The following is a 24,495-nucleotide window of genomic DNA, read 5'->3' as shown; positions in this document are numbered from 1 at the left end:
AGAACTGAAATGCATCAGTGATGTTTCTAATATTTTGTTTCGGGACAGAGGGACAAAATCAGAAACACATGATGCACTGCATCAAATTCCAACCACAACCATTTTTACTTAAACATCTGATCATGATTATCTTTCTGATGTTTTTTTTATATTGCTCTTACATCCAATCACATTAGATCAAATGTCCAGCTAGTGCATGCTCTCATTGAACACACCTAAACATTAAAGAAGTCTGTTTTGTAAAATTGATTCATAACAACCACTGTGCATTGAGGGAGGAAAAAAATTGGCCTTCACACAGGTATTGTGGAACATAAAGTGGATAGAAAAAAAGTGAACATACCCAAGAATACATACAAAAACAAAAACAAAAAGTTTTTACCAGAAGAAAAAATTATGTTTTGGAATAGCTCAGTCAGAGGGCAGCTGTAAATCCAATTGAAGATCAGTGGGGTGATATGAAGGGGTCTTTGTATAAGACATGCCCTTGGAATTTGCCAAGTGAACTTGCCATGCTGATATCTCAAAAAGACTGAGTGCTGTTGTTTAAACAAAAGATGCTCCAACAATTCATTTAGGGTACACATTGCACAACGAGTTTATTGTACTCCCCCCCCCCCCCCCCCCCCATCTAAAAGATGTTGCGTGTTAATTTAATTATTCAGCGTTACGATAACCAATGTTGGGCAGTAGCAACATTACAAGTAGCGGCAGTACTACTTTAACATTTGTCGGTAGCATGGTCTTAACATGGTAGTTTTCAACATCAAATAACTTTTTATTAGTGAAGCTAATACTTTTGTGATCCAATAACACAGTGGTGTCCACAGAAGCTACTACGCTTCCCCAAGCAGTTCTAAACCTTGAATGCATCTCTTCCGTTTGATGGCACGTACTCTCCGCCCGAGACTGTGAATAAAAAGATGCCCGCAAATTGTCTGATAATGCAGCGCAGCGTGATAGAAACGGGAGACAATGACAGGGATTCACAAGATGTGAGACGTCTCACATCTTGTGAATCCCCATGGCGATACCTTGGAAAATTCATGTAACTTATCAAGTCCTCACAGTTGCAGTAAGTGCAACCCCAGAAAGAAAACCCTGTGCGCATCCAACACATCAACTCAGTCAGCAGTCATCAACAGCTAACTTAGCACTAGCTAGCGTTTTTTTGTGTGTGAAGTGAATTTAGAGGTAAGAAAATTCAGATGACAGATGAACTGAAAAGCATAACTTTGGATTATGTTACTGAGAATTATTTTGGTTAGAGTGCTCAATGTCTAAAATATGCTTTGATGTAGTTTGTCATTTTATTGTAGCTTAGGTTGCTATGTCTCTGGTACAGTGTAGTGAAGCTTCTTTTAATGTAGAATAACTTGCAGTTTAGCTCACTGCATTTTCCAAGTAGCTTGCCCAACACTGGTTATTTGCTCTCAGCTTGAATGCATGTGACATTGATATCGCAGAGTGAATGTAAATGTTCAACTCTTAAACTTCAATTTCAATTATGCCTTATAATTCTGCTTTACATTTCACTTGCTCTTACAGCTTGAATTTAAGTGCCTGTTACGTACATTAGTTCTCTACTTTTCCTGCGTTCTGTCACAAGTACAAGAGGCTGTGAGTAAGTGGCGCTCCACAGGGCCTGAAGGATACTTGGTGTGATTTCTGCAAGCTCACAACACCAGTTAAATACACTCTTTGGTTTAGGGATTGTGTGCATGCGTGTCCGGATGAATATGTATTTCTGATTGGGTGAATGTGACTCCTCTGCCCGCCCCCCACACCCCTGTGCATCTCACTTCACTAACATTTTACCTCCGTGCCATTCACATCCCTTTACTGGCACCCAGTGGCCAGTAGAGGTAGTGCATCCACTTGATGCTCAGACACCAAAGACAAGAGAGCTGTTTACAAGTGGCATTTGCCCTTAATTAAAAGCAGCACTTGTTGGAGCACTTGCTCTGCAGAGGAGCTGGCGTCCACCCTGATGCAAGTTGGACCACTGATCCTCCTGTAAGCCTCCTCCACTCTGCAAATACACACATGGACAATCGCATTTGTCAACAAATTAAGACAACGTTCAAAGCAAAGAGCACTTTACATCAGCAGTGTTTGTTGTGATTACTCAAAGTGAGCCCCTCAATGATGGTGAACATAGAAGACAGTGATGAATGGTGCAGCATCCTTGAAATATATGAGAAAAGAAACACCACACATGGCCCAGAGCACAGCCATTTCCAGAGACAAATGAGTCCTTGTGATAGTGATTGACCAAGTCTGCACAATCTCTCCTCCATTTTCTAATTGTGCTGGCCCAACTTCTGGCTGTCCCATGTGGAAAGGCCATTATGTCAGGAGAAAAGATGAATGAAAGTAGCCATCGACCTGTCTGCGCAGCGGCCTGCTGCTCCGGCCATGGCTGTTGAGTTCTTTTACTTGCTTTAATGGAGCACAACGCTTCAACAACTAATCACCTGCGCTTCCTCATCAGCTACCCCCTCCCCTCTCAGCCCCTCTCACAAGAAAGTAATTGATTAAGTGTTTGATGGATCTGACGCACACTGAGATAACCTGACGATGTTCCCTGTCTCTACACGTTCAGGTCAGGTCATAGCAATGGGTAAAACACTTAACATCCATTCTTGATTAAATGATATTGTGCTCAACGCTTTTGTGATGTAGGAAACATCCCACTCCGACCTCAAAGCGTACAAGTCGAGAAAAGAAATCATGACTGACAACTGTGATAAGCTCAGAGAGTCAATTTGATTGTTGGCTTTGCAGTAAAAATCTGTTCTTGTATAAAACATTATTAAATAACTCAATACACACATCCATCCATCCATTTTCTGTACCGCTCATCCTTTCTAGGGTCACGGGTGAGCTGGAGCCTATCCTTGCTGACTCATCAGCCCATTGCAGGGCACATACTGTATAAACAAACATAGACAAACAACCATTCACCCTCACATTCACACCTCTTGGACCATTTAGTCTTCAATTAACCTAAGAAACATGTAACTACACTATATATAGTCTTTAAGTGCGTCTCCTGGGCATTGGGCATTGTTGTGTGATCAGATTTCTGCTTTCCATTAAAAGTCGGGGTACACTGATAAAATACTTGACAAATATGTCATTACCTGAGTCGGAACAGTTGGTTGCAATCCAGCTCATGCTCCTCTTCGGTCTCCCCTTGACCTCTGTCTCTCAGCCTCCTCTTCCTCTCCTCGGGGTCCAGTGTAAGAAGGACAACCAGACTTGGTTGGAGAAGGTCACTGGGCCAGCGGTACAGCTCGGAGCCCTCTGCTGGGAGGTCACACACTGGACCGCTTACAGCTGTGGCGATGGCATAAGCAGCCGTGCTGTGCCAGAACCTGAGTACAAGTAATGGTCACCCTTGTGCTGTTATCTGCTCTGGTGTCTCCTCCATCTTAAGTGGGGTACACACATACTGTATGGATAATTTTTCCTCATAAATAAAGTCAGCGAAGGCCCGACTATCAGGTATCTCTCAAAGATTATCCTGAGCGATTATCCAGGTGTCTGCGGTGTGTTTAGAAAACTTTACAATAATAAAATGTATTCTATGTAATTCTAACATCATATAATCTTTTGTTTTCATGCGCGGATAAGAAAGCAGACCGTGCTCCTCCCTTTGATATTGCATTTTCATTTGCTGCGAGACAAAACAAGATGCCTGTGGTTAGGGGGCGCCAGATGCATGAGGCAGCTGATAACTACCTTTTCATGTGTGTATATATAACCACACTTTAAGAGAAATTATATATATATCCATCCATTTTCTGAGCCGCTTCTCCTCACAAGGGTCGCGGGCTTGCTGGAGTCTATCCCAGCTGTCATCGGGCAGGAGGTGGGGTACACGCTGAACTGGTTGCCAGCCAATCGCAGGGCACATAGAAACAAACAACCATTCGCACTCACAGTCATGCCTACGGGTAATTTAGAGTCTCCAATTAATGCATGTTTTTGGGATGTGGGAGGAAACCGGAGTGCCCGGAGAAAACCCACGCAGGCAAGGGGAGAACATGCAAACTCCACACAGGCGGGGCCGCGGATTGAACCCGGTCTTCAGAACTGTGAGGCTGACGCTCTAACCAGTCGGCCACCGTGCCGCCATTTTTTTATTTTTTTTATATATATATAAAATATATATATTTATATATATATATATATATATATATATATATATATTCTCTATTCTCATTGGTGGGTGTGGAATGTATATCCCACAATAAACAGGGGTTATATATATATAAATCATAGAAATTTTTTTTTTTTAATATTTGTGTTTGTTGCATGCATGTTTTGCCAAGCCACAGACCCCCTAACTGTAGAAGAGCAACTGGTTACCGATGTTTCTCCCAAGTCATCCACCACATTAAAAAATAACAAGACTTTGCAACCGCAATGCAGTTACCAGATAAGCTAACAGTTAGCCAAACTTCCATTTCTTCTTCAACTACAGTGAACCCCTGTTTATTGTGGGATATACATTCCACACCCATCAATGAGAAACCATATTTTTTTTAAATTATAATAAATTTAAAAAACAATTTTTTTTTTTATAGTTGGCCCAGGTGCCGTGTTATGTCAGCAAATCTGCCTGCAAGTGTCTGGGTGAGAGCTGTGCAGACAGAAGCCTCTGCATGAGTGTGCTCAGTTGCTCACTGTCTTTTACCGTTTTCCCAGCATTCAGTTCACGGCTGAAAAGTGCATCGGCGACTGTGACTCTCCTTTCTCACATGCGAGGGCATTCCAGTAAGTAAACATAATGTAAAAACCAAGTAAAAAACATTGTTTACAAAAATGCAATACAGCGGGGTGAGAAAGATGTACCGCAATATTGGCTACCAGACTTGACTCAGGTCAAAACTCTTTACCTGTCAATAATGACAGGTGTCTTGGAGCTTTGGTGGGAAATTTGTTGTGCTGTGATGTAGTTGCCCAGTGCGTAGAAGGCCCTTCGGAGGATGGGTGGCTCGTGATCAAAGCGGGCCCTCCAGGGGGAAAGACACTGCGGAGGGGAACGCAGAATAGTGGCCCCCAGCGTATCCCTGAGAGACTCGGTCAACGTGGTTTTACCTGTGATGGGAAAAGAGAGGGGGGAAGAGTAAAATCTTAAAATTTTATCACACTGCTGTTGAAAAGTTACAGCGCCCCTAAAGGGACATGGGAAAAAAAAAAATCTTAGTTTCTCATTGTAACGAGAAACTTTCTCATTGTAACGAGAAACGTTCTCATTAGAATGAGAAACAAGTTTTTTGTTCCCCCCTGCCCCACATGTCCCTTTAGGGGCTCTGTAAAAAGTTGATGACCTATAAAAAAAAAAAAGGTTCAGCTGCATCACAGGTTTTCATGAGGCTTGCCAAAACAGTATCGCATGAATGAGTTATTCAATAAACCATTCTCCTGACAACATTTCTCTTCTGAGGTCATGATACACGATATTCCATTAGGCTGAGCTCACTGGTAGATAATAGCTTCAGCAGACAGCGAGCGGCCATTGCTTTCACATAACATCCATACATCATGGTGGTCATGTCTTTATTTGTGGCCTAATGGCATTAACCTGTGGCATCCAGGCCTTCCAAGACAATAACGGGGAAGTCTGGTTCGCTTCTGGCCTCCACACCGCCGCCGCAAGGCAGCAGCTCCAGTACAGATGCAGCCTCCGGAATGATGTCAGCGCACTGCAAGACACCCACAATCACTTTTCTGTTTTAAATATAAACACAGAGATAGAGGAGTCAAGTAAAAAGCAGACCTCCACAGAGATCAGACAATCAAAATTTGGATCATCAGCTTCTAATTTGGGAAATTTTTCAAGATTTAATATACTGTAAGTTCTCTGGTGGGACAGTGCAGCTAAAAAAAAAAAAATCTAATAGAACCTTTGTAATTGTTCATCCTATCACCCAGCCATCACACTGGAGCCTACACCAGCTAACGCTCTGGAATGGTCGCCAGCCCGTCGCAGGACACATATAGAAAATCAACAATTCACACCTATGAATAATTTAGAGTCTTCAATGAAACGGACAGCCATGTTTTGGGAATGTGAGAGGAAGTCGCAGTACCTGGAGAAAACCCACACAAGCATGGAGAGAACATGCAAACTCCACACAGGGAGGCTTGAGCCAAGATTCAAACCCCAAATTTCAAAACTGTGAGGCAGACGTGCAAACTACTCAGGCACTGTGCTGCCCGCTTGGCAAATTATTTTCAACTGATATCATTTTAACTGAATACAATTTTGCACCAGCTATGTTTTCAATCCAAACACATTTTGATTGATGAACATATGGCCTACTGTAGGAAAAATCCAATTGAAAAATAATTAAATCATTAAACTTAAGGTGGTCTTTATCACATATTGGGGAAACCTGGCTGAAATATGGTTAAGTGTAATTTTCAGAACAAACATGCAAATACTGTTGTAATGCAGGAAAACATTGGTTGCACGTAATTTGATATACCGCATGTCACCACGTGAGGACGCCAAATATTCAAATCTGCACATTTGTATTACGTCAGAACACAATTACCAGCCACGACATTAGGTACACCCACTTGCACATGGGATGATGGGATGGTGATTTTTGCAATACTGGATTTAGATATTGATACAAAGTTAATTATTTTAGTTATTATTGAAACTGTGCATTATTACAGAGCGCGCGTGTATCCAATAAAGTGTCCGCTTATCAGTGCATACTGTACTGGAATTTAGACGTGACGTAACCATCATTAACCTTGTCAAAAACATCACGGGCCGCTTGGAAACTGTAGAAAACATCGGAATCGATCAGGTTGAGTGTTGCCGGGTGGTACTGTGGCGCTTGTAACGGTACTATGCCGTGTTTGTGTTCGTGGTTCCACAGGTGCTGAGTCCACCGTAGAGCGCCCTCCTCATTGTCACGCAGGTACGAGCACACGAACAACGGGTCGTCAAGCTGCAGCCACTGTCGTAAAAGTCGCTCGGTCGTGACGGAGCTCTCCTGGCAAGCAGCTTGCAAGAAATAGCCATGTACAAGGGAGTCTTTGACGTTAGGCAGAAACGAGCGCATCGGCGATAAACGACACTGTGCAGGAAGATCCTTCAACAGTTTGTCTTTGAGTTCCCAGTGAAACCTGGCGGTGTGGATTTTGTCCCCGGTGGAAACGAGCAGAGAGTAACACTTGGCATCCTTATGGACGGTTCCAAACAACCGCTGCACTTCTTCTTTTCCTCCTTTCCCGGGTTGGTTGTCGTGGATTTTAAAGTAAACAGTCTCTCCATCCACGTCCACGGAGAAAACACGAGAGGACCACCGGGAGAGAAGTGCCATGGTCCGCCTTGACATCGCGTGTGTGTGTGTTACGGTTTTCAGACTTCAGGCTGCCTGCGGAAGGGAAAACGAAAGTAAACACTGGGCTGGAAACGAAACTTTGGCCTCAGCCTGGAAGATGTTACGCAATCGCCCTCAAGCCAAACATGTTTACAACACTATATCGGCCAACCACAGTATTTCAAGATACTAGTTTATGTGAAAAACAAAAAAAAAGATAGGTGAAAAACTCCAATCACTAAAGATTGATGAATTTAATCTCTCTCAAAAGTGTTTTTTTAATGTATTTTATTTATATTTATTACTTATTGAAGTTTATGCACTGAACAGCATGGTGAACTAGTGGTTAGCATGACTGCCTCACTGCTCTGAGGTTTGGAGTTGAAATCACAGCTATGGCCATCCTGTGTGTGGGTTTGCATGTCTTTAGTATGTGCCTTGGAATAAACTGGCAACCAGTCCAAGGTGTACCCCTCCCCCAAAGTGTGGGACAGGTTCCAGTTTACCCGCGACCCTAATGAGGACAAGCGCTATGGATGGATGTTGATTGACTATGCGTTATCTTGGCTGGTTAGATATTCTGAGTATATGTACATGGTGTGTCATTGTGGGAACGAGCCTCTTATATTAGTTTCCTGAACAGAAGAAAATATATAATCTAAAAATAACCAGAAGTATTCATAATGACCAATACACTTCTGTTTGTCACATATACTTGTGTAGCATGCAGTGAAATGTGCCTCATAACCACATACAAATAAGACTGTGCATGACATGAAAAAGGCAAATGGTGGTAAAGCTCTTAACATGTCTGCTTTGCAGTGAGTGGAATTTTCATATTTATTACCAGTCAAGAAAATGGGTGGAAGGAAGTTTGGTCAAACTACACAACCTGTTCAATGTTCAACCTTGCAGAAAATGGAAAAAGTAAAAAAATTATTCCGTATATAGCTTTAATGATTTTCAGTTTTGCTAAAGGACAGTATTAAAAGCTTGGGGTGCCCAAAGAGTAGCTACTCTATATATACATTTCAGTTTAGCGCATATCTGCTCACAGTGCCAGCAGTTAGTTTCATTTTCATTGTTTGAAAACAGAAACGATGAGGCTAGTCAGCTGATCTTCCCGGCTCTATTTAAGTAGCAGTGCTGAGTAAAACATCACCACAGTGGGTTGTTTGGAACCGTCCATAACTGAGAGTGAGACAGCTGCTCGGAAAATTAATATGTCCTCTGTTTTTACAGGTCCTTTGCTGCTCATGCAGTTCTGCATCAGAACTATCCTCTCCTTTTGTATTAGTGTATTGGACAGAACTTTCTCCTTGACCAAAGGAACCGTTGCAGGACCGGGATCCGACCCAGATGTCATCAAAGCCAGTCCAAATGCTGTGACTCCGACCAGTGTAAACTACCATTTTACACGCAAGTGTAACTACAAGTGTGGATTTTGCTTTCATACGGCTAAAACGTCCTTTGTGCTACCTCTGGAGGAAGCCAAGTGGGGCCTCAAACTACTGAGGGATTCCGGTAAATAACATGATGTTTATGTTATGTGTCGCTTCACCAATATAGTTTATTAAAATCTGTCTTTCTCAGGTATGGAAAAAATCAACTTCTCTGGAGGAGAGCCATTCTTGCACGAAAAAGGAGACTTTCTTGGAAAGTTGGTCCAATACTGCAAACAAGACTTGCAACTTCCAAGTGTCAGCATAGTCAGCAACGGCAGCATGATCAAGGAACAGTGGTTCCAGAAATATGGTAAATATGGTTATCTTTTGGCAGCACGATGAACTAGTGGTTAGCGGGTCTGCCTCACAGTTCTGAGGTTGGGAGTTTGAATCTTGGCTCTGGCCTTCCTCTGTATACTTTGCATGTTCTCTCCATGTTTGCGTGGGGTTTCCCTGGGGACTGCAGCTTTCTCCCACATTCTAAAAAGATGCATGTTACGTTGACTGCAAATTCTAACTTGTCCATACTGTAGGTGTTAATGCGAGTGTAAATAGTTGTTCGTCTATATGTGCCCTGCTATTAACTGGCAACCAGCCCGCCTCTAGCCCAATGTCAGCTGGGATAGTTTCCAGCTCACCTGCAACCCTAATGAGGATAAGCAGTATAGAAAATGGATCAATGGATCGTCTTCTGTCGTAAAAAAAAATATATATATATATATATATATATATATATATATGGAGAGAGAGAGAGAGTATATATATGTGTATATATACATATAGTGCATGATTATTATGTAGGTAAGAGTACAGTCAATCAGTCTGCAGCCATCTGGCAAAGAGTCAAAGGGCGTACCCTTACCCGTTGTTGTTCACATTGGAATGCTTCTATTCATTGTGTATTGCACCCCAATGAGCCACCTCTCCCAAACTCTACTTTTAAGGTTTCCCTTATCTTTGCGTATTCGGCCTCCTCCTGTACCAGGAACTCGTTACTTAACTCCCTAAAACTGGAATCTCCTGTTTGTTAGAAGAATTCCATTGTTGATTTGATTTTCAGTAGGCGGGGTACACCCTGAACCGGTTGCCAGTCAATCGCAGGGCACATACAAACAAACAACCATTCGCACTCACAGTCACATCTACGGGCAATTTAGAGTCTCCAATTAATGCATGTTTTTGGGATGTGGGAGGAAACCAGAGTGCCCGGAGAAAACCCACACAGGCACGGGGAGAACATGCAAACTCCACACAGGCGGGGCCGGGGATTGAACCCGGGTCCTCAGAACTGTGAGGCTTACGCTCTAACCAGTCGCCACCATGCCACCTAAAGGCTCACATATTATTGTTTATTATTTTAATATATCTTGTCTGTATTGTACATTTTTGTTGTTTTTCCTTCTTGTAAAAGGTTGCTGCAATGGTAATTTACCATTTTCCCCAGCAGGTCGAGCCACCACACTCTGTTGAAAAGTCTAAAAACGCCTGAGGGTTTCTACAGTACATTGTGTTCACCTACCATGGTGCATTTTTAGTTATTTTCCTTTTTCTAATACAGTACTCTCGAACATTGATTTGTCCAACTGTTTCTATGGACAGGTTGATAGAATTGTAATGTACCAACTTCCTCACTATGTGCGTTCTAATTGTGCTTTCACAATTTCATTTTTCCAATAGTAAAAATAACAGTTTTGCTGTTTTACACTGAGCCCTCCTGAGTTATCAAATATGGTTTCTCACTCGATAAAGAGCTAATAAATGGTTACCTAACATAAAAAGATAACATTTAAAAAAAAAAAAAAAAAAAGCACTTTTCTGTACCAGAGTTTACAGTTTGTGCTCCGTGTCGCTCTCGCAATTCTGGTCCTCCTTCTGACATAGGCGACCATCTTGACATCCTGGCCATATCGTGTGACAGTTTTGAAGAAGCTACCAACCAGCTGATTGGCCGAGCTCAAGGCAGAAAGAGCCACCTGAACAATCTCTCCAAGATCCAGAACTGGTGTCAGCAATATAAAGTGGCCTTTAAAATAAATTCAGTCATCAACACCTTTAATGTGGACGAGGACATGACGGATCACATCATTCAGCTCAACCCAGTCCGATGGAAGGTACTTGATTTGATGTAGAATTGGAGAGGACTTTATTTTTGCCACCATGTTTATTGTCAATTTAAATGTTTTTATCTTGATTTTAGGTGTTCCAGTGTCTTCTGATTGATGGTGAGAATGCAGGCGAGAAAGCCCTGAGAGAAGCAGAGAGGTTCACCATCAGCGACCACCAATTTCAGGAGTTTCTGGACAGACACAGTAGTATTTCGTGCCTGGTTCCTGAGTCCAATGAGAAGGTACCATTAGATTGATTTTATTCGGCATGGGCATAAGAATCAATTAATTGATTGTTACAAATAGTGTGGAATTGATTGTGTGGATTAATCGTGTCTTGAAGCCATTGAGGCCAAATGGAGTGCACTACTTGATTGCAGAGGTGCTGTTAATTCAGTCTCAACTGGTTTGCTGTCCAAAAAAAAATCACAAGTTTAGGTACATCCACAGTGCTGTGGCAAAACTTCCCCGGGCAGCATTATTCTGCGTAATAAAACACTGGTGTGGAAACAGGAGTCTGGAGCTGGAGCCTATCCAAGCTGACTTTGGGCAAGAAGTGGAGTACACACCGGAGTTGTCACCTCCTTATGTAGGATGGATATAAACAACCAACCATTCACACTCACATTCACACCTTTGGACAATGTAGATTCTTCAATTAACTTCAAATGCATGATTTTGGAATGTGGGCGGAAGCCTGAGTACCCGGAGAAAGCCCACGCAAGCATAGCAGATGTGCTAACCACTAGTTCACCATGCTGCTATAGTCAGTCAAAGAAAGTTAAAATCAAGTCATGCCCATCCCTAATCTGTTACAGTTGGTGGTTTATTAGGGCCTGAACAGCGACTGCTGCAAGGACCTGATTGTAATTGTATGTTCTTGTTTTTTTTTTTTTGTTTTTAAAATTTAAGCGAACACAATGTCCCCTGTAAAAGTACCATGTAAATCGTACTTAAAACTGTTGACGTGTTAAGCTAATTGAAGACTTCAAAATATCCGCAGGTCTGAGTGTGTGTGCGTGTGTATGTGTGTGTGTGTGTGTGTGTGTGTGTGTGTGAATCCTTGTTTGTCTATATGTTCCTTGCGATTGGCTCGCAAACCAGTCCAGGGTGCACCCCGCCTCTCTCTCAAGTCAGCTAGGATGAACTCCAGCTAACCTATGACCATAAGGATAAGCATTATAGAAAATGGATGGATCCATATTTCAGTCAAACTGTTTATTATTCCAATGTGACACTCTAGTCAAAGAATTATATCTTTCATTGGAACTTTTTGTATACTTGTGGCCAATGAACGAAAACAAATGTTTGTGGTTTTGTCTTCACAGATGAGGAATTCTTACTTGATCTTGGATGAATATGTAAGTGATTTGTCTTGTTCCACTTAACATGCCTGATTACATCATTCACTGCAGAGTCATTAGCAATACTGGATTAATTTAAATTGGTGGGGGTAGATTTTATGCCTGTTCTCTGTTTAGCAATGAGGCGTTCAAATAGCTTTTTTCCCCCCTTCCCTCCGCCAGATGCGTTTCCTCGACTGTCGAGAGGGTCGAAAGGACCCATCCAAGTCCATCCTTGATGTTGGCGTGAGCGCGGCCATCAGCTTTAGTGGATTTGATGAGAAAATGTTTCTAAAACGGGGAGGGAAGTATGTGTGGAGCAAAGCTGATATGAAGCTGCAGTGGTGAAGTTATACCACCCAAGGATATTAAATTGTATGGACAGAGTGCAAGCATTTTTTCTTATTTTTTTCTTGTGATTTCCACTTCTTTTTATCATTAGCACTGTCTTTTGCTATGCAAAGCAGGGTAACTTAGACTCAATATGTTTAAACCAGTAACCCTCAGTGTTGTTAATGGTTGACCTATGATATATATATATATATATATATATATGAATATATTTTTAGGATCCTACATGTGTTGTGATTTCAGGGTAAAAATTAATAAAACTGCCAAGAAAAATATGTATATCGTTTTGTGTTGAGTTTCAGATATGCACATATATAGGGGGGCAGATGGGGTTTTGGAACTGGGGCAGCGGGGACCAAGCTTATAAAAATATTAAATATACAGTAAACCCCAACAATGTTTCGCGCTGCCGCTATTTTTATTGTGTAATACATACACTGAACAAAAATATAAATGCAACACTTTTGTTTTTGCTCCCATTTTTGTGAGCTGGACTCAAAGATTTAAAACTTTTTCTACATACACAAAAGGCCATTTCCATCAAATATTGTTGGTGGGCTCCCATCACCACAAATCCATGCATTCATCCATCCATCCATCTTCCCTCTATCTGGGGGCACATTATTGTGCACACACAGTATTGACCCCGGATAGCGGGGAGAATTCACAATAAAGCCATTATATGTCTGTAAGCCGCAAGTGAAAGCAACATTTTGGATACATCACTTATTTATTGGATCTCATTAGATTGAGTGTTTCATATCCCACGGAAAACAAAACCACGTGACCACTGGACGCGTAGGGGAAGGTGCGATGGCTACGTTTGACCTGCAGGGGGCGGTGTGGCTGGTTTAAAAATAGCACTTAGTGTTTGCTGTAAGCCTTCTCTAAGCGGCAAGCAGGAAGGCGCTCCACCTCACCGACTATGGCGTCCCAGCAGTGGACTCAATTTTTTTCTGAGGGTGGCAGCAGCAGCGACGGCTGAGAGGTAAACGCGCCGCCTCCTCCTTCCTCTTTTTTAAGCACAAGGAAGGACGTTCGCATGTCGCAGAAAACTGGCGGACATTGCGCACTCTTGACGGAACCCAGAGCCTGGCACGCAAGGAAAGCACAGTTAGGAGGCTTCTTACGTACCTGCCAGGAGTAACGAGACATTAACGGGCTGTTTTGCTTGTTTGGACGCGACTGTTTTGCGGTGCCGATGTTCGTCGACTGGGCACACAAGGACCATGGATAAGCAACATCAGCCCGCCTGAAGTAACCCCACAACCCACCCGTCTCACTCGTTTGGCTGGACGATTTTTATTTTTTGATCAATCCAACCCAGGAGATAATCTTCACGTCCCCTCCTCCTCCTGCTGCTGAGGTTCCACCATCAAGACGGCGTCATCCCAGGGAGCCAGGTAAGGTGTACTTGCCTCTTAACATGAGTGTGGCTCATGAAGAACTGCAAGGTTTTTACTCCCACCCCCTTCATCTCAACAACAATGACATCAGATCTTTTTGTAGATTTTGCTGCATTTGTTGCTCACCACAGCCTCGCATCTAACGTCGATTCTTACCCCGGAAAGGTCATTTTGTGGTCTGCTACTCTATTTCCATTTTGCAGTACCAACTTGCCTTTCCTCAGTGTGCACTCACGTTATAGACATGTCCATTCAAATCAGGCTTGACAGCTCGACATTCCATTGGCTCGGGATGTGTGTGCACATGACTACTGCCTCATCTTGTTGTGTTCTACCTCCTATTTATTTTTTTTAAGTTGTCTACACACATAACGAATGTTAAGATCTTCACCGATTGTTACAATGTGAGAAACCCCACACATAATGAAGTGTGCTTACTGCTCTGTGGTCATGTACTCAAGATGACCGACACAGTACACTGCACATACTGTATATCGTGATCTCGACTAACCATGACAAGTCTCTTCTCTCCCAAACAATGTCTTTCATTGTACCGCCAAGACTGACATGTGAAAGGCATGGTGCCACAGGGCATCCAAACTGCTGAAAAATGCACAGAAGAATAAAGAGTAATGGTAGAAGAAGAAGAGGCGGCACGGTGGAAGACTGGTTAGAGCATCAGCCTCCCAGTTCTGAGGACCCGGGTTCAATCCCCGTCCCCGCCTGTGTGGAGTTTGCATGTTCTCCCCGTGCCTGAGTGGGTTTTCTCCGGGCACTCCGGTTTCCTCCCACATCCCAAAAACATGCATTAATTGGAGACTCTAAATTGTCCGTAGATGTGACTGTGAGTGAGAATGGTGTGTTTGTTTGTATGTACCCTGCGATTGGCTGGCAACCAGTTCGGGGTGTACCCCGCCTCCTGCCCGGTGATAGCTGGGATAGGCTCCAGCACGCCCGCGACCCTAGTGAGGATTAGCGGCTCGGAAAATGGATGGATGGTAGAAGAAGAAGCTAGGTAAATTGTTTATCTGGTAACTGGATTGCGGTTGTAAACGCTTCTTAACATTTGGTAATTTGGTATTGAATTAATTAAGCGAAACGGTGTACAAACGCAACACAACCAGTTGCTCATCTGTTTGTTTCCGGCAACAGGAGTAGACTTCTAATTGGGCATCCTTCCATTGTACGTCAGAGTCGCAGATTTGGTGGCTTCTCTGTAAATACTAGACAGCGAGCGGAAATATCGAACAGGTTCAACATTTGTGATTGTCAGCCCAAGCTGTTTTCCGAGCAGGTCGAGGAGGAAAGATTATTCTGGACACACCCCACACCATAAGATAATCGCTCGTCATGATAATCTTTCGGACACAGAGAATCGGACCTTGCAGATTTTGATCGCAAACCTGGGAAAATACTCACATTTTGGCTGATTGTAGGGATGTGTGTAGCCCGGCAACAGCGCAAGCTTCAGGTCACTTTCTAATTAGTTATTGTTCCATTTCACATTACAGTGATATAGTCTGCCATTTGGCGAACTCAGTGTTTACCATGCACACAAGGATTTGTGAGCAGAAATAATGAACAGGTTTAACATTTATGATTGTAGGTCCCAGCCATTTTCGGAACAGACTGGGGAGGAAAAAAAAATCACTGAACACAACCCAAACCACAGGATATTTGCTCGGGATAATTTTCAGACATCCAAGAATCTGACTTTATTGACTGGCGCAAGGAGGGAAAATGCTCAGATTTCGCACGGTTGTTGGTATGTGCGTAGCCGCCTAAAGTAAAAATGATTTAACACTGTTGCAATGTATTTTTGACAGCACCCAGAGGTCCACCCTAGTTGACATGGCATGTTCTACTGTGTAATCCCTTATTGTGTGCTATTGATATACTCTCTAGTGTCATGCTTTTAACAAATTTAGATTGGCTAATTAATGAGTAAAATGCACACTTCTGACATACTGGGTTCAGACTCACCGTCGTCGTTGTGACAACAACCTCTCTGTCGTGGAGAAAATGTTCTTGAAAGGTTCCAGTTGAGAATCAAACACACCAAGACCCACTTTGCTGAAAATAAGTAAAAGGATGGCCCGCGCAGAACAGAAACACCTGACGACTGTCGGCCCACTCCCACAGGAAAGATGAGTTTACTTAAGAGTGAGGAAGAAGAAGTTTGTGATGCTTGGAAAACTGGATGACTGCATGTGAGTCCAAAGGGATTACACATGATTACAATAGAAGCATGAATCTATATAGATGTAGAACATTAAGGGGATACAATGACAAAGAAAATGCCTTTTGCAGTTCGACCACCATTTTTGACTGAAAACTGCATTGTTTGGCTGGTGATTTAAAAAAACAACAAAAGACAACCACATTGTTTTAAGCACAGAGAAGAATGTTACACCCAAAACAGAAATACTGGACTACAGTATTGTTGTCCTGTTTGTATGTATAGAATTAGAATTAGAATTTGGATCTTTTTTGTCATTGCACAGTGTTCAACGAAATTGGGGGATGGGTTATTATATTATATACTCTTCTCTTGCAAAGTGCTAATGTGTCCAGTGCACTTTCAGTACTTGCATCAGTGGAATTCTAACGCCCAAACATACTCTGGCAAATTGTATTCAAACCTTTGTTTTGGATAAGACCTGGGAGAACTAGGCTAAGGTAGAAATCTGGTGTACATTGAACCAACAGTCATCATCACTTATGGCATGTCACAGTATGACATAGGGATAGGCAGCATCACTTAATTTATCGTTAATTGACATTTCAAGCTTATATTGATCGAACAATGGTATCAAGGAGGTCAGGTGGTCAAATTTGCTACTTGGGAGCTACAAGCAGAGTGCGACTAACTCCAGTTTGCCGCCTAAACGGGCAGCTGTGAAAATAAGAAACAAAGTAAATAGGTAGAGACCAAATTCTAGTGTGGATTGACTTTTTTATAGCAACACCAAATGGGGAAAAGCGAATGTGGTGATGTTCCCCATACTGGCAAAGTTAGCGGGTTAGTACATATTTGCTTGACTATGGTAATCAATACGTCTCTTTCCAATAGTAGACAGGTTTACATCCAGACTTTTTTTTCATTCCAGTTTAAATCATTCCGAGTTAAAGGGGACATATTTTGCCAAACTAACTTTTTCTAGTACAATATTTGGGATGTAATATTGTCTCTATGGTGCCTCAGTAAAAATTGTCCACGCGTTCCTGAATTCCAGACGTTTTACTGCTGAGAGGCCAGAAATCAGGTCATTAGAATTTCTTGAGCTTATCTACATCACTAGCGAAGCTCTCCGCCTTCCCTTTCCGAGCCAGCGCTGTCAACATAACAAACGGCCATGTTCTCACAAGTGGGTCTTCTACACGGAGGCAACCAATTACAGGAAAAGGGACGGTTTTAGCCAAATATGGACAAAGCGGATACAAAACTGGGTCAAACAGAAATAGCTGTCAGAGGGGCCCTTTCTGGACACTCGTATGACAAAATTAAGGTGTTTTTTTTTTTTTTTTTTTTTTTTAAATGAAATTGCCACTTTTATACTAAGTCCATGTTAGAGAGTCGCTCCATGGAGGTCTAAATAGCGAGAATATGGGACCTTTAAGCTCTCAGGTCAACTGCTTTCATGTGACGTGATCTAGTCCGAGCTGGAGTTGCACCACTACATTTAATCAGAACAACTGTTATACAGACGTGTGACTTGCAGATCTACTGTATGTAAACATCATGTCATTTATCAACATGGAGATCAGTTGTCTGTTCAGCACAGTAGTTGTGATTGTTTTTACACATGTATTAAAGCAACAGTTTGATTAAAAGCAAGTTAAAAGTATCTTAAAAACAAGATCTCCGTCCCTGACCAGCTCCCTGACATTGGAATGAAAGTGTATAGCTTTTTCATAACCTCTCGATGGCGGCATACATTTATAAAATGTGAACGTTTTTTTTTTCCATTTTCCCCTGTACCTATGTATAATGCACACTATTGACTTTTGACTATTTTTTGGGGGAAAAATGTACATTGTACACGAGAAATTACAGTAATTAAAAGGATGTTTGTTCTTGCTTTGTTGTTTAGTTGTTGCACATAAGATAAGGTATTGAGCCAGCACATTGCCTTGTGGTTAGCATGTTTGAGGTTTGGGTTTGAATCTCGGCCGTGTGGAGTTTGAATGTTCTCCTCATGCATGTGTGGATTTTCACCAGGTCCTCTGGCTTCCCTCCACATTCCAAAACATGCATGTTATTTTTGCGACAGGGGTTTAGCAACCTTTTTGAAACTAAGAGCTGCTTCTTGGCTACTAATTTATGTGAAGGGGTACCAGTTTGATACATACTTCTGAAATAGAAAATTTGCCTAAAATGTTCTTTGTTATTAATAATAATACATATCATCTATGTGAAGACACTGATCCTGTTAAAGACCAACATAAGAGGCCAAAATTTGCCTAAAATGTTCTTTGTTATTAATAATAATACATATCATCTATGTGAAGACACTGATCCTGTTAAAGACCAACATAAGAGGCCAAATTTTGCCTAAAATGTTCTTTATGTTATTAATAATAATACATATCATCTATGTGAAGACACTGATCCTGTTAAAGACCAACATAAGAGGCCAAAAAAGTGTCTTGTAAATTTGACACACCACAGAAAAGAGTATTGTTAACAAGCTGGACAATGAACGAATAAATGAATTAAAAATGTATGTGAAATCAGGCTTCAAAATGCTCAAGGATAGAGATATTCTGAATGCTCGCTGAATGCTCTCAAAACCCCGCCTCCCCAGAACTTTCAGCTGTCAATCAAATATGTGCCTTCTCTCACAGCACACTCTCTCAATGCACACACTTAAGCAGCCCCTGAGCCTCGGCATAATGACCAGCAGCCGCGCCGCAAGGGACAAGTTTCCCTACTTTGCCTCTGTTGAAATTCAGCAGGACAATGCGCTGTTGTGGCCGCCGAAGGGTGCACCATAAGCGGCCACAGCAGTGTTTACTCACAAATTTAATTATTCTTCGAAAATATACTGATATACTCCCAGGAAGCCATTAATTATTCTGTTGTATGAATGACAACAGGTGGTTACACAGGTTGTATTCTACCTTCTGCCATTTAATGGAAGAGCATTCATTTGCTCCGCCTGTCACTATACTTTGATGGCATAGATATATCACCGATCATTTTACACTTGAGACTATGTGAGTCCTGGGATGCACATGTCATGGAAACAATGATTCCCAGCCCTGTAGCAATGAGTCCCTGCAACTTATCATCATAGAATACAGATACAGTAATCCTCCGCAAGAACCTACATCGTGGTTCTTGCTTTCGGTTCTGCTATCTTGCAGACTTTTATTACAGTTGTTACTCTTTAATCTTTAGTCTTATATACTATTTGTACAATATCTATTTCTCTCTTGCTCTCTATCAATATATTATTTGTTTAGGCCTGCCACGAAAGCAAATTCTTTTTAGAACAATATATTTTCACAAAAACTTTCAAGATAAATGATCGTATCCATGTTTTTTTTAAATGCCACTGATATAATGATATTAGAGAATAATAAAGACTTGTACACATATTCCAAATTCTGCCCTGGTAATCAAACATATGAGCACAACTGTGTAATGTTCTCTCATTTTTTAAATAAAAGTAGGGCTGCATTTAACAATAAGAGCAAGTAAATAAAAAGAGCATACATGTTCAAATAAAGTGCTGATCTTAAGAAAAATAAAGTTTGAGTTTCCCCTTTTCTGGTTGGCCTCTTGATCCAACAGTGAAGTCTTAAGCAATTTTGCATAGTTTAATTTAACAAAGCTTATTTGAACCGTCTCAGCGGTTATGCTTGTTCAAAACCTTTGGTTTTTTTTTGGTTCATAATGGCGTTTCACGTATTCCCTATAACCCTTACTGGGATTTTCACGACCATAGGGCGCACCGTATTAAAAGGCGCAGTCTCAGTTACAGGGTCTATTTCTGTATTTAACACATGCATAAGGCGCACCGTATTATTGGGCGCAGGCATGGTGAAACATACAGTAGCTTAAAACATACAGTAGCATGCATGCATGCTAAAACATATGCGAGCATGCATGCGTCATTTTTGCGTCCCTCATCATTTTTGTGTGCCAAGGAGATGGGACGCACATCAAATGAGATCCCTGATAGATGAACAAAGATTTTTGGATTATCCATCCTTTTTTATTTTATTATTTAAATTTTTTTTATTTTTTTTGTACTGCTGAGCCACATTAGTGTCAAGGGTGAGCTGCAGCCTATCCTAGCTGACTGGGCAAGAGGCAGGGTACAACTAAACTGGTCGCCAGCCAGTCGCACATATGGATGAAGAAGCATTCACACTCACATTCACACATTTGGTCTTCAATTAACCTAACATGCTTGCATGGTTTTGGAATGTAGGAGGAAACTGGAGTACGTGGAGAAAACACACCCAAGCATGGGAGAACATGCACATTTTACACAGCTAGGCCGAATTGTTTGGATGTCTCCTGCCAAAATGCCCCACTTACACATTATTCAGGACCATGCATGAAGCAGAGCTATTTCTAATGTGGTTGAAATTGAGTTTTTACAACAGGGTGGGGAAAAAAAAGGTTACTTTCTTCAAACATGTTTTGCTTTCCACTTCTGCTCCCTGTGCCAGAAACTCTGTCACAACTAATATGGAACGAAATGAAAGCGATATTTCGGATGAGGAGATATAAATATTTTGCCTCGGCCGAGTTCAGCTCAGTTCAACAAAAAACTGCGTTTTGTGTTCACGCTTACTCTTAACTGGGAATATGCCAGACCGATGCTCTTACTATTTGTGCGTCTATCACTGAACTCTGCCGCCTACACTTCAGAAGAGAACAGAGGGCATCCAGACTTGGACTAGCGTCATTTGGCAATGAGTAACCACTGTAGAAATAGATGAATCAAGAGGTGGGCATAAATCTAAGAGTGTCAGCGGGTAGGAGTCAATACCACACATGGTTAGGAAATATTTGAATCACGTCTTATCAAATAAATGCATTTTATAAATTATGTTTACTAGGCTGTTGAACCTGTAAAGTCACATACTTGAGGCAGGTCAACATCTGAATTGTTCGCATTGATGTTGTAAAAGTATGTTTTTCCCAAAAGAAACAATGGAATGAGACATCATTCCTGGGGATGACCTTTAGCCATTATAAAATCTTTATTTACTGTACAGCCAATGTTTTATGTAATACTTCAACAACGTAATGGTCATACAAGTGTAAATAAAATGTATTTTTTGGGGGTCAAACTCAGGTTCAACTTTAGATGTTCTAAATGAGATGACACTGCTGTTGATGTGTTTGCTGGTTTTGACAGAAAAGAAAAAGCCCAAAACAAATGTAACTGACGGCAAATCTCCCTCAACTTACTTTGTCAATAATATCTTTAAATAGCCACGGTAAAGTTTGATCTCCTTTTAAAGAAGTAAGTTAGAGGAGAAGGGAGTGCTCTTTGCTAATCTCAGAAAAATACCTTAGACTTAAGAAGGAGAATGAAATTGCAGCTTTATCAGGTTATCTGAATAAACTTGCGATCGGTCATCCTGCTAACAAACTCCCCTGTTGTTTTCCACAGTATGATCTCTGGAGTGGTATTCAGTGCAGTTGTGATTCAAGGGAATTGGTATCCTTTTATCCTTGTCATCGCATTTAAAAGTCAAGAATACAACATAAAATCTAGTTCCTTTTCAATCAGTACGCATTTGTACACCTGTGCAGATACAAATTTACGCTTGATATGCCCATGTTTTGTCACTACAATTAATGGATCACTCAAGGAGAAATGAAAGAAAATATCAAAATAATATCTTCAATGGTTTGTTACCACAGACCTGTGCCACACCTCGGTTCAACATTTTGTGGAATTCGATTAAGTCTGTTTTGCATCATCTTGTAAACCACCAATTAAGGAAGAACACTTACTTAGTGGCGATAATAACAGCTCTTAGTAGCACTGTGCTGCAATTTTGAGGAAGTGGATCATGGGTTTCACTTCATTGGTTAGTCACACACAGAGATGTCAGCCTTTCACAGTTGTTTCCGCTCCTCTCTTCTATCCTTTGTGTTTGTAAAAACAAAGTCAGCAGGATGTGAGCACATTTCCTCCTGCAGTGGGAACATACCATTCTGGATTTGCTTTACAATCAAGTCGGTGACCAACAGCCAAGATAATACTGTATTGAGAGTCAGTTTAGATGGAGTTGCAGCTATTTGAAAATGTTGCTCGACAAGATAATTAGGTTATGGGTACATTTACACAACAACAATCAAACAACATGGTCAAAATGATCCCACTTCACCTAAGCATCTAAAAATCACGTCATATCTATGCCAGGACAGTAGTTGGTGATGTCAGTCGGAAACAAAGCCACACACCCCTTTCAAATTCCCGTCATAGTTGCTGCACCCCCTTGCCCCTCATCTACGGGGTGTGTGTGTGTGTGTATATATAAGAAATACTCAATGTGATGCAGCTAATAGCTATTTATTCATGCAAACTGAAACATCACATCAAAATTTCACTATACTGTATTGCTAAAAACGAATAAGTAATAATGGAAATGGGCTATGTTCTTTTCATATCCTGTAAGAAGATGGCCAACTAGCAGTAACATGGGTACATTTTGTGTGTGTGTGTGTTTTTTAATTCATTTGGCCATTTTTTCAGTTAAAAACACAATAAATAATGAAATGTTTAGAGGAAATGTTCATATTTAAAAACAATTAATGTGTAATTATTATACCAGACCAACATTGAATTTGTAATCTTCCATAGCTTGGGAATCTCGTGAAGAAACACTATGCATGTGCACCAACTGCTTATCCTCCCAGGTGTTACCCAAAATATATATCCTTCCTCAGCATATCCATCCATCCATCCATTCTCTGTACTGCTTATCCTCACTAAGGTAGCGGGTATGCTGGAGCCTATCCCAGCTGACTTTGGGCAACAGGCTTAATGTAAGAAATGCGAGTGTGCTGGTATCGGTAGTGTATTTATCAAAGTTTCAGCATTTGCACTAAAATCATAATGGTTTAGTTTCTAAAAAAGGGACTGGTTAGTACATCTGCCTCACAGTTCTGAGGACCCAGGTTCAAATCCAGCCTCCCCTGTGTGGAATTTGCATGTTCTCCCCATGCCGGCGTGGGTTTTCTCCGGGTACTTTGGTTTCTTCCCACATCCCAAAAACATGCCCGATGTTAGCTGGGAGAGGCTCCAGCATTCCCGCGACCCTAGTGAGGACAAGCGGCTCAGAAAATGGATGGATGGATGGATGGATGCATGGTAGATTAAGTGAAGACTCTAGATTACCCGTAAATGTGAATGTGAGTTTGAATCGTTGTTTGTTTACATGTGCTCAGCGATTGGCTGGCGACCGGTTCAGGGTGCACCCCGCCTCTCGCCGAGACTCAGCTGGATTAGGCTCCAGTGCACCCGCGACCCGCGTGAGGATAAGTGGTATGGAAAATGGATGGATGGTTTCTTTTAGACCCAAATTAAAAATGTTTGTGATTTCAGGCTGGAAAACATTGTTTTTATCTTGTTGTATTAACAAATCACCAAAATGGCAGTGTTGTTTTTTTAAATTTTATTTTATTTTAAGTGAAACAGAATAAACATTTTGCTTAGAAGTGCCCATATTGAGTGACTGACAAATTTAAAGCATTCTTAACACAATACCATCTTGTCTGGGTTACCTACCCAATTATGCTAATAAGAAAACAAATCTGGGAGACTTGTCAGTTGACTGTCTGTGAAATGAGGTGTTGCATTCATTCGGCTCCATGTGCGTCTTCATTAAGGCTTCTGGCTCCTTCTGTGGAAATTAAAAACGGCATTTTCCACTGTTGGAGTTACAGCGGTCCTTTTTAAAGTTCATTTGAGAAGGTCCATGTAATAGCTCCTGAATAATTCATGGCAGAGGTTTGAATCTGCATTGATATGTAGTGGATGCTATAGCCATCCAGCCAGCTTTAAACATTATTGTATCCTGCAATCATTTTATGTTTCAGCTACCAAGCTAGAAGAGCCACTGCCAGTGCATTGTAATGCATGTGTGCAAAAATGTTTGAAAACATACAGTATTTGCATTTACAAGCAAATAACGACATAGCTAAGGGGTGAAAGTCAATAAAATTCAATAGAGCTGTAAGGCATCTTTTTTCCTCGCTCAGACAGCCTGATTGGAGCCCTTATTTGTTTTATGTCTCCTGCATTTGTCGACTTGACCTTGTGTTCATTCACCGATTAGTTGATAATGGACACTTTGGGGGCGGGGGCATTATCAGTTTCCTGACAGTATTTTTCTTTCACTTTGTTTTTTTAAATAAGAATTCACAAGGAATTCTAATGAGGCCTGCTTCAAAGATAAAGGGGGAAAAGGTAGCTGGCAGCAAGACAGTAATAATAAAAAAATGTGGATGA

The 24,495-nt window shown here is 41.4% G+C and overlaps 3 protein-coding genes across 3 annotated transcripts in view; 2 read left to right on the top strand and 1 right to left on the bottom strand.

Moving 5' to 3' along the window:
- Positions 1-616: 616 nt before the first annotated feature.
- On the bottom strand, positions 617-7,423 carry cmpk2 (cytidine monophosphate (UMP-CMP) kinase 2, mitochondrial). Its single transcript, XM_061696272.1, has 5 exons — positions 6,780-7,423; positions 5,597-5,717; positions 4,908-5,109; positions 3,147-3,380; positions 617-2,032 (listed from the first exon to the last, which is right to left on the bottom strand). Exons 1-5 carry the CDS (start codon positions 7,368-7,370, stop codon positions 1,912-1,914), a joined length of 1,269 nt encoding a protein of 422 aa, XP_061552256.1. The 5' UTR covers positions 7,371-7,423; the 3' UTR covers positions 617-1,911.
- Positions 6,982-12,874, top strand: rsad2 (radical S-adenosyl methionine domain containing 2). Its single transcript, XM_061696273.1, has 6 exons — positions 6,982-8,879; positions 8,949-9,110; positions 10,682-10,911; positions 10,998-11,147; positions 12,234-12,266; positions 12,432-12,874. The coding sequence occupies exons 1-6, from the start codon at positions 8,579-8,581 to the stop codon at positions 12,594-12,596; spliced, it is 1,041 nt and encodes a 346-aa protein (XP_061552257.1). The 5' UTR covers positions 6,982-8,578; the 3' UTR covers positions 12,597-12,874.
- A 607-nt stretch (positions 12,875-13,481) lies between these two features.
- Positions 13,482-24,495, top strand: part of rnf144aa (ring finger protein 144aa) — a 38,856-nt gene continuing 27,842 nt past the window's right edge. The window contains exon 1 of the mRNA XM_061696493.1: positions 13,482-14,002. The gene's annotated coding sequence lies outside the window, so the exon portion shown is untranslated. The remainder of the gene's footprint in view (positions 14,003-24,495) is intronic.

This window comes from Phycodurus eques, chromosome 14, assembly GCF_024500275.1.
Source record: "Phycodurus eques isolate BA_2022a chromosome 14, UOR_Pequ_1.1, whole genome shotgun sequence".
Classification (NCBI taxonomy): Eukaryota; Metazoa; Chordata; class Actinopteri; order Syngnathiformes; family Syngnathidae; genus Phycodurus; species Phycodurus eques.
The sequence above is the reverse complement of the archived record's forward strand: the minus strand, read 5'-3'. Positions and strand labels throughout refer to the sequence as shown.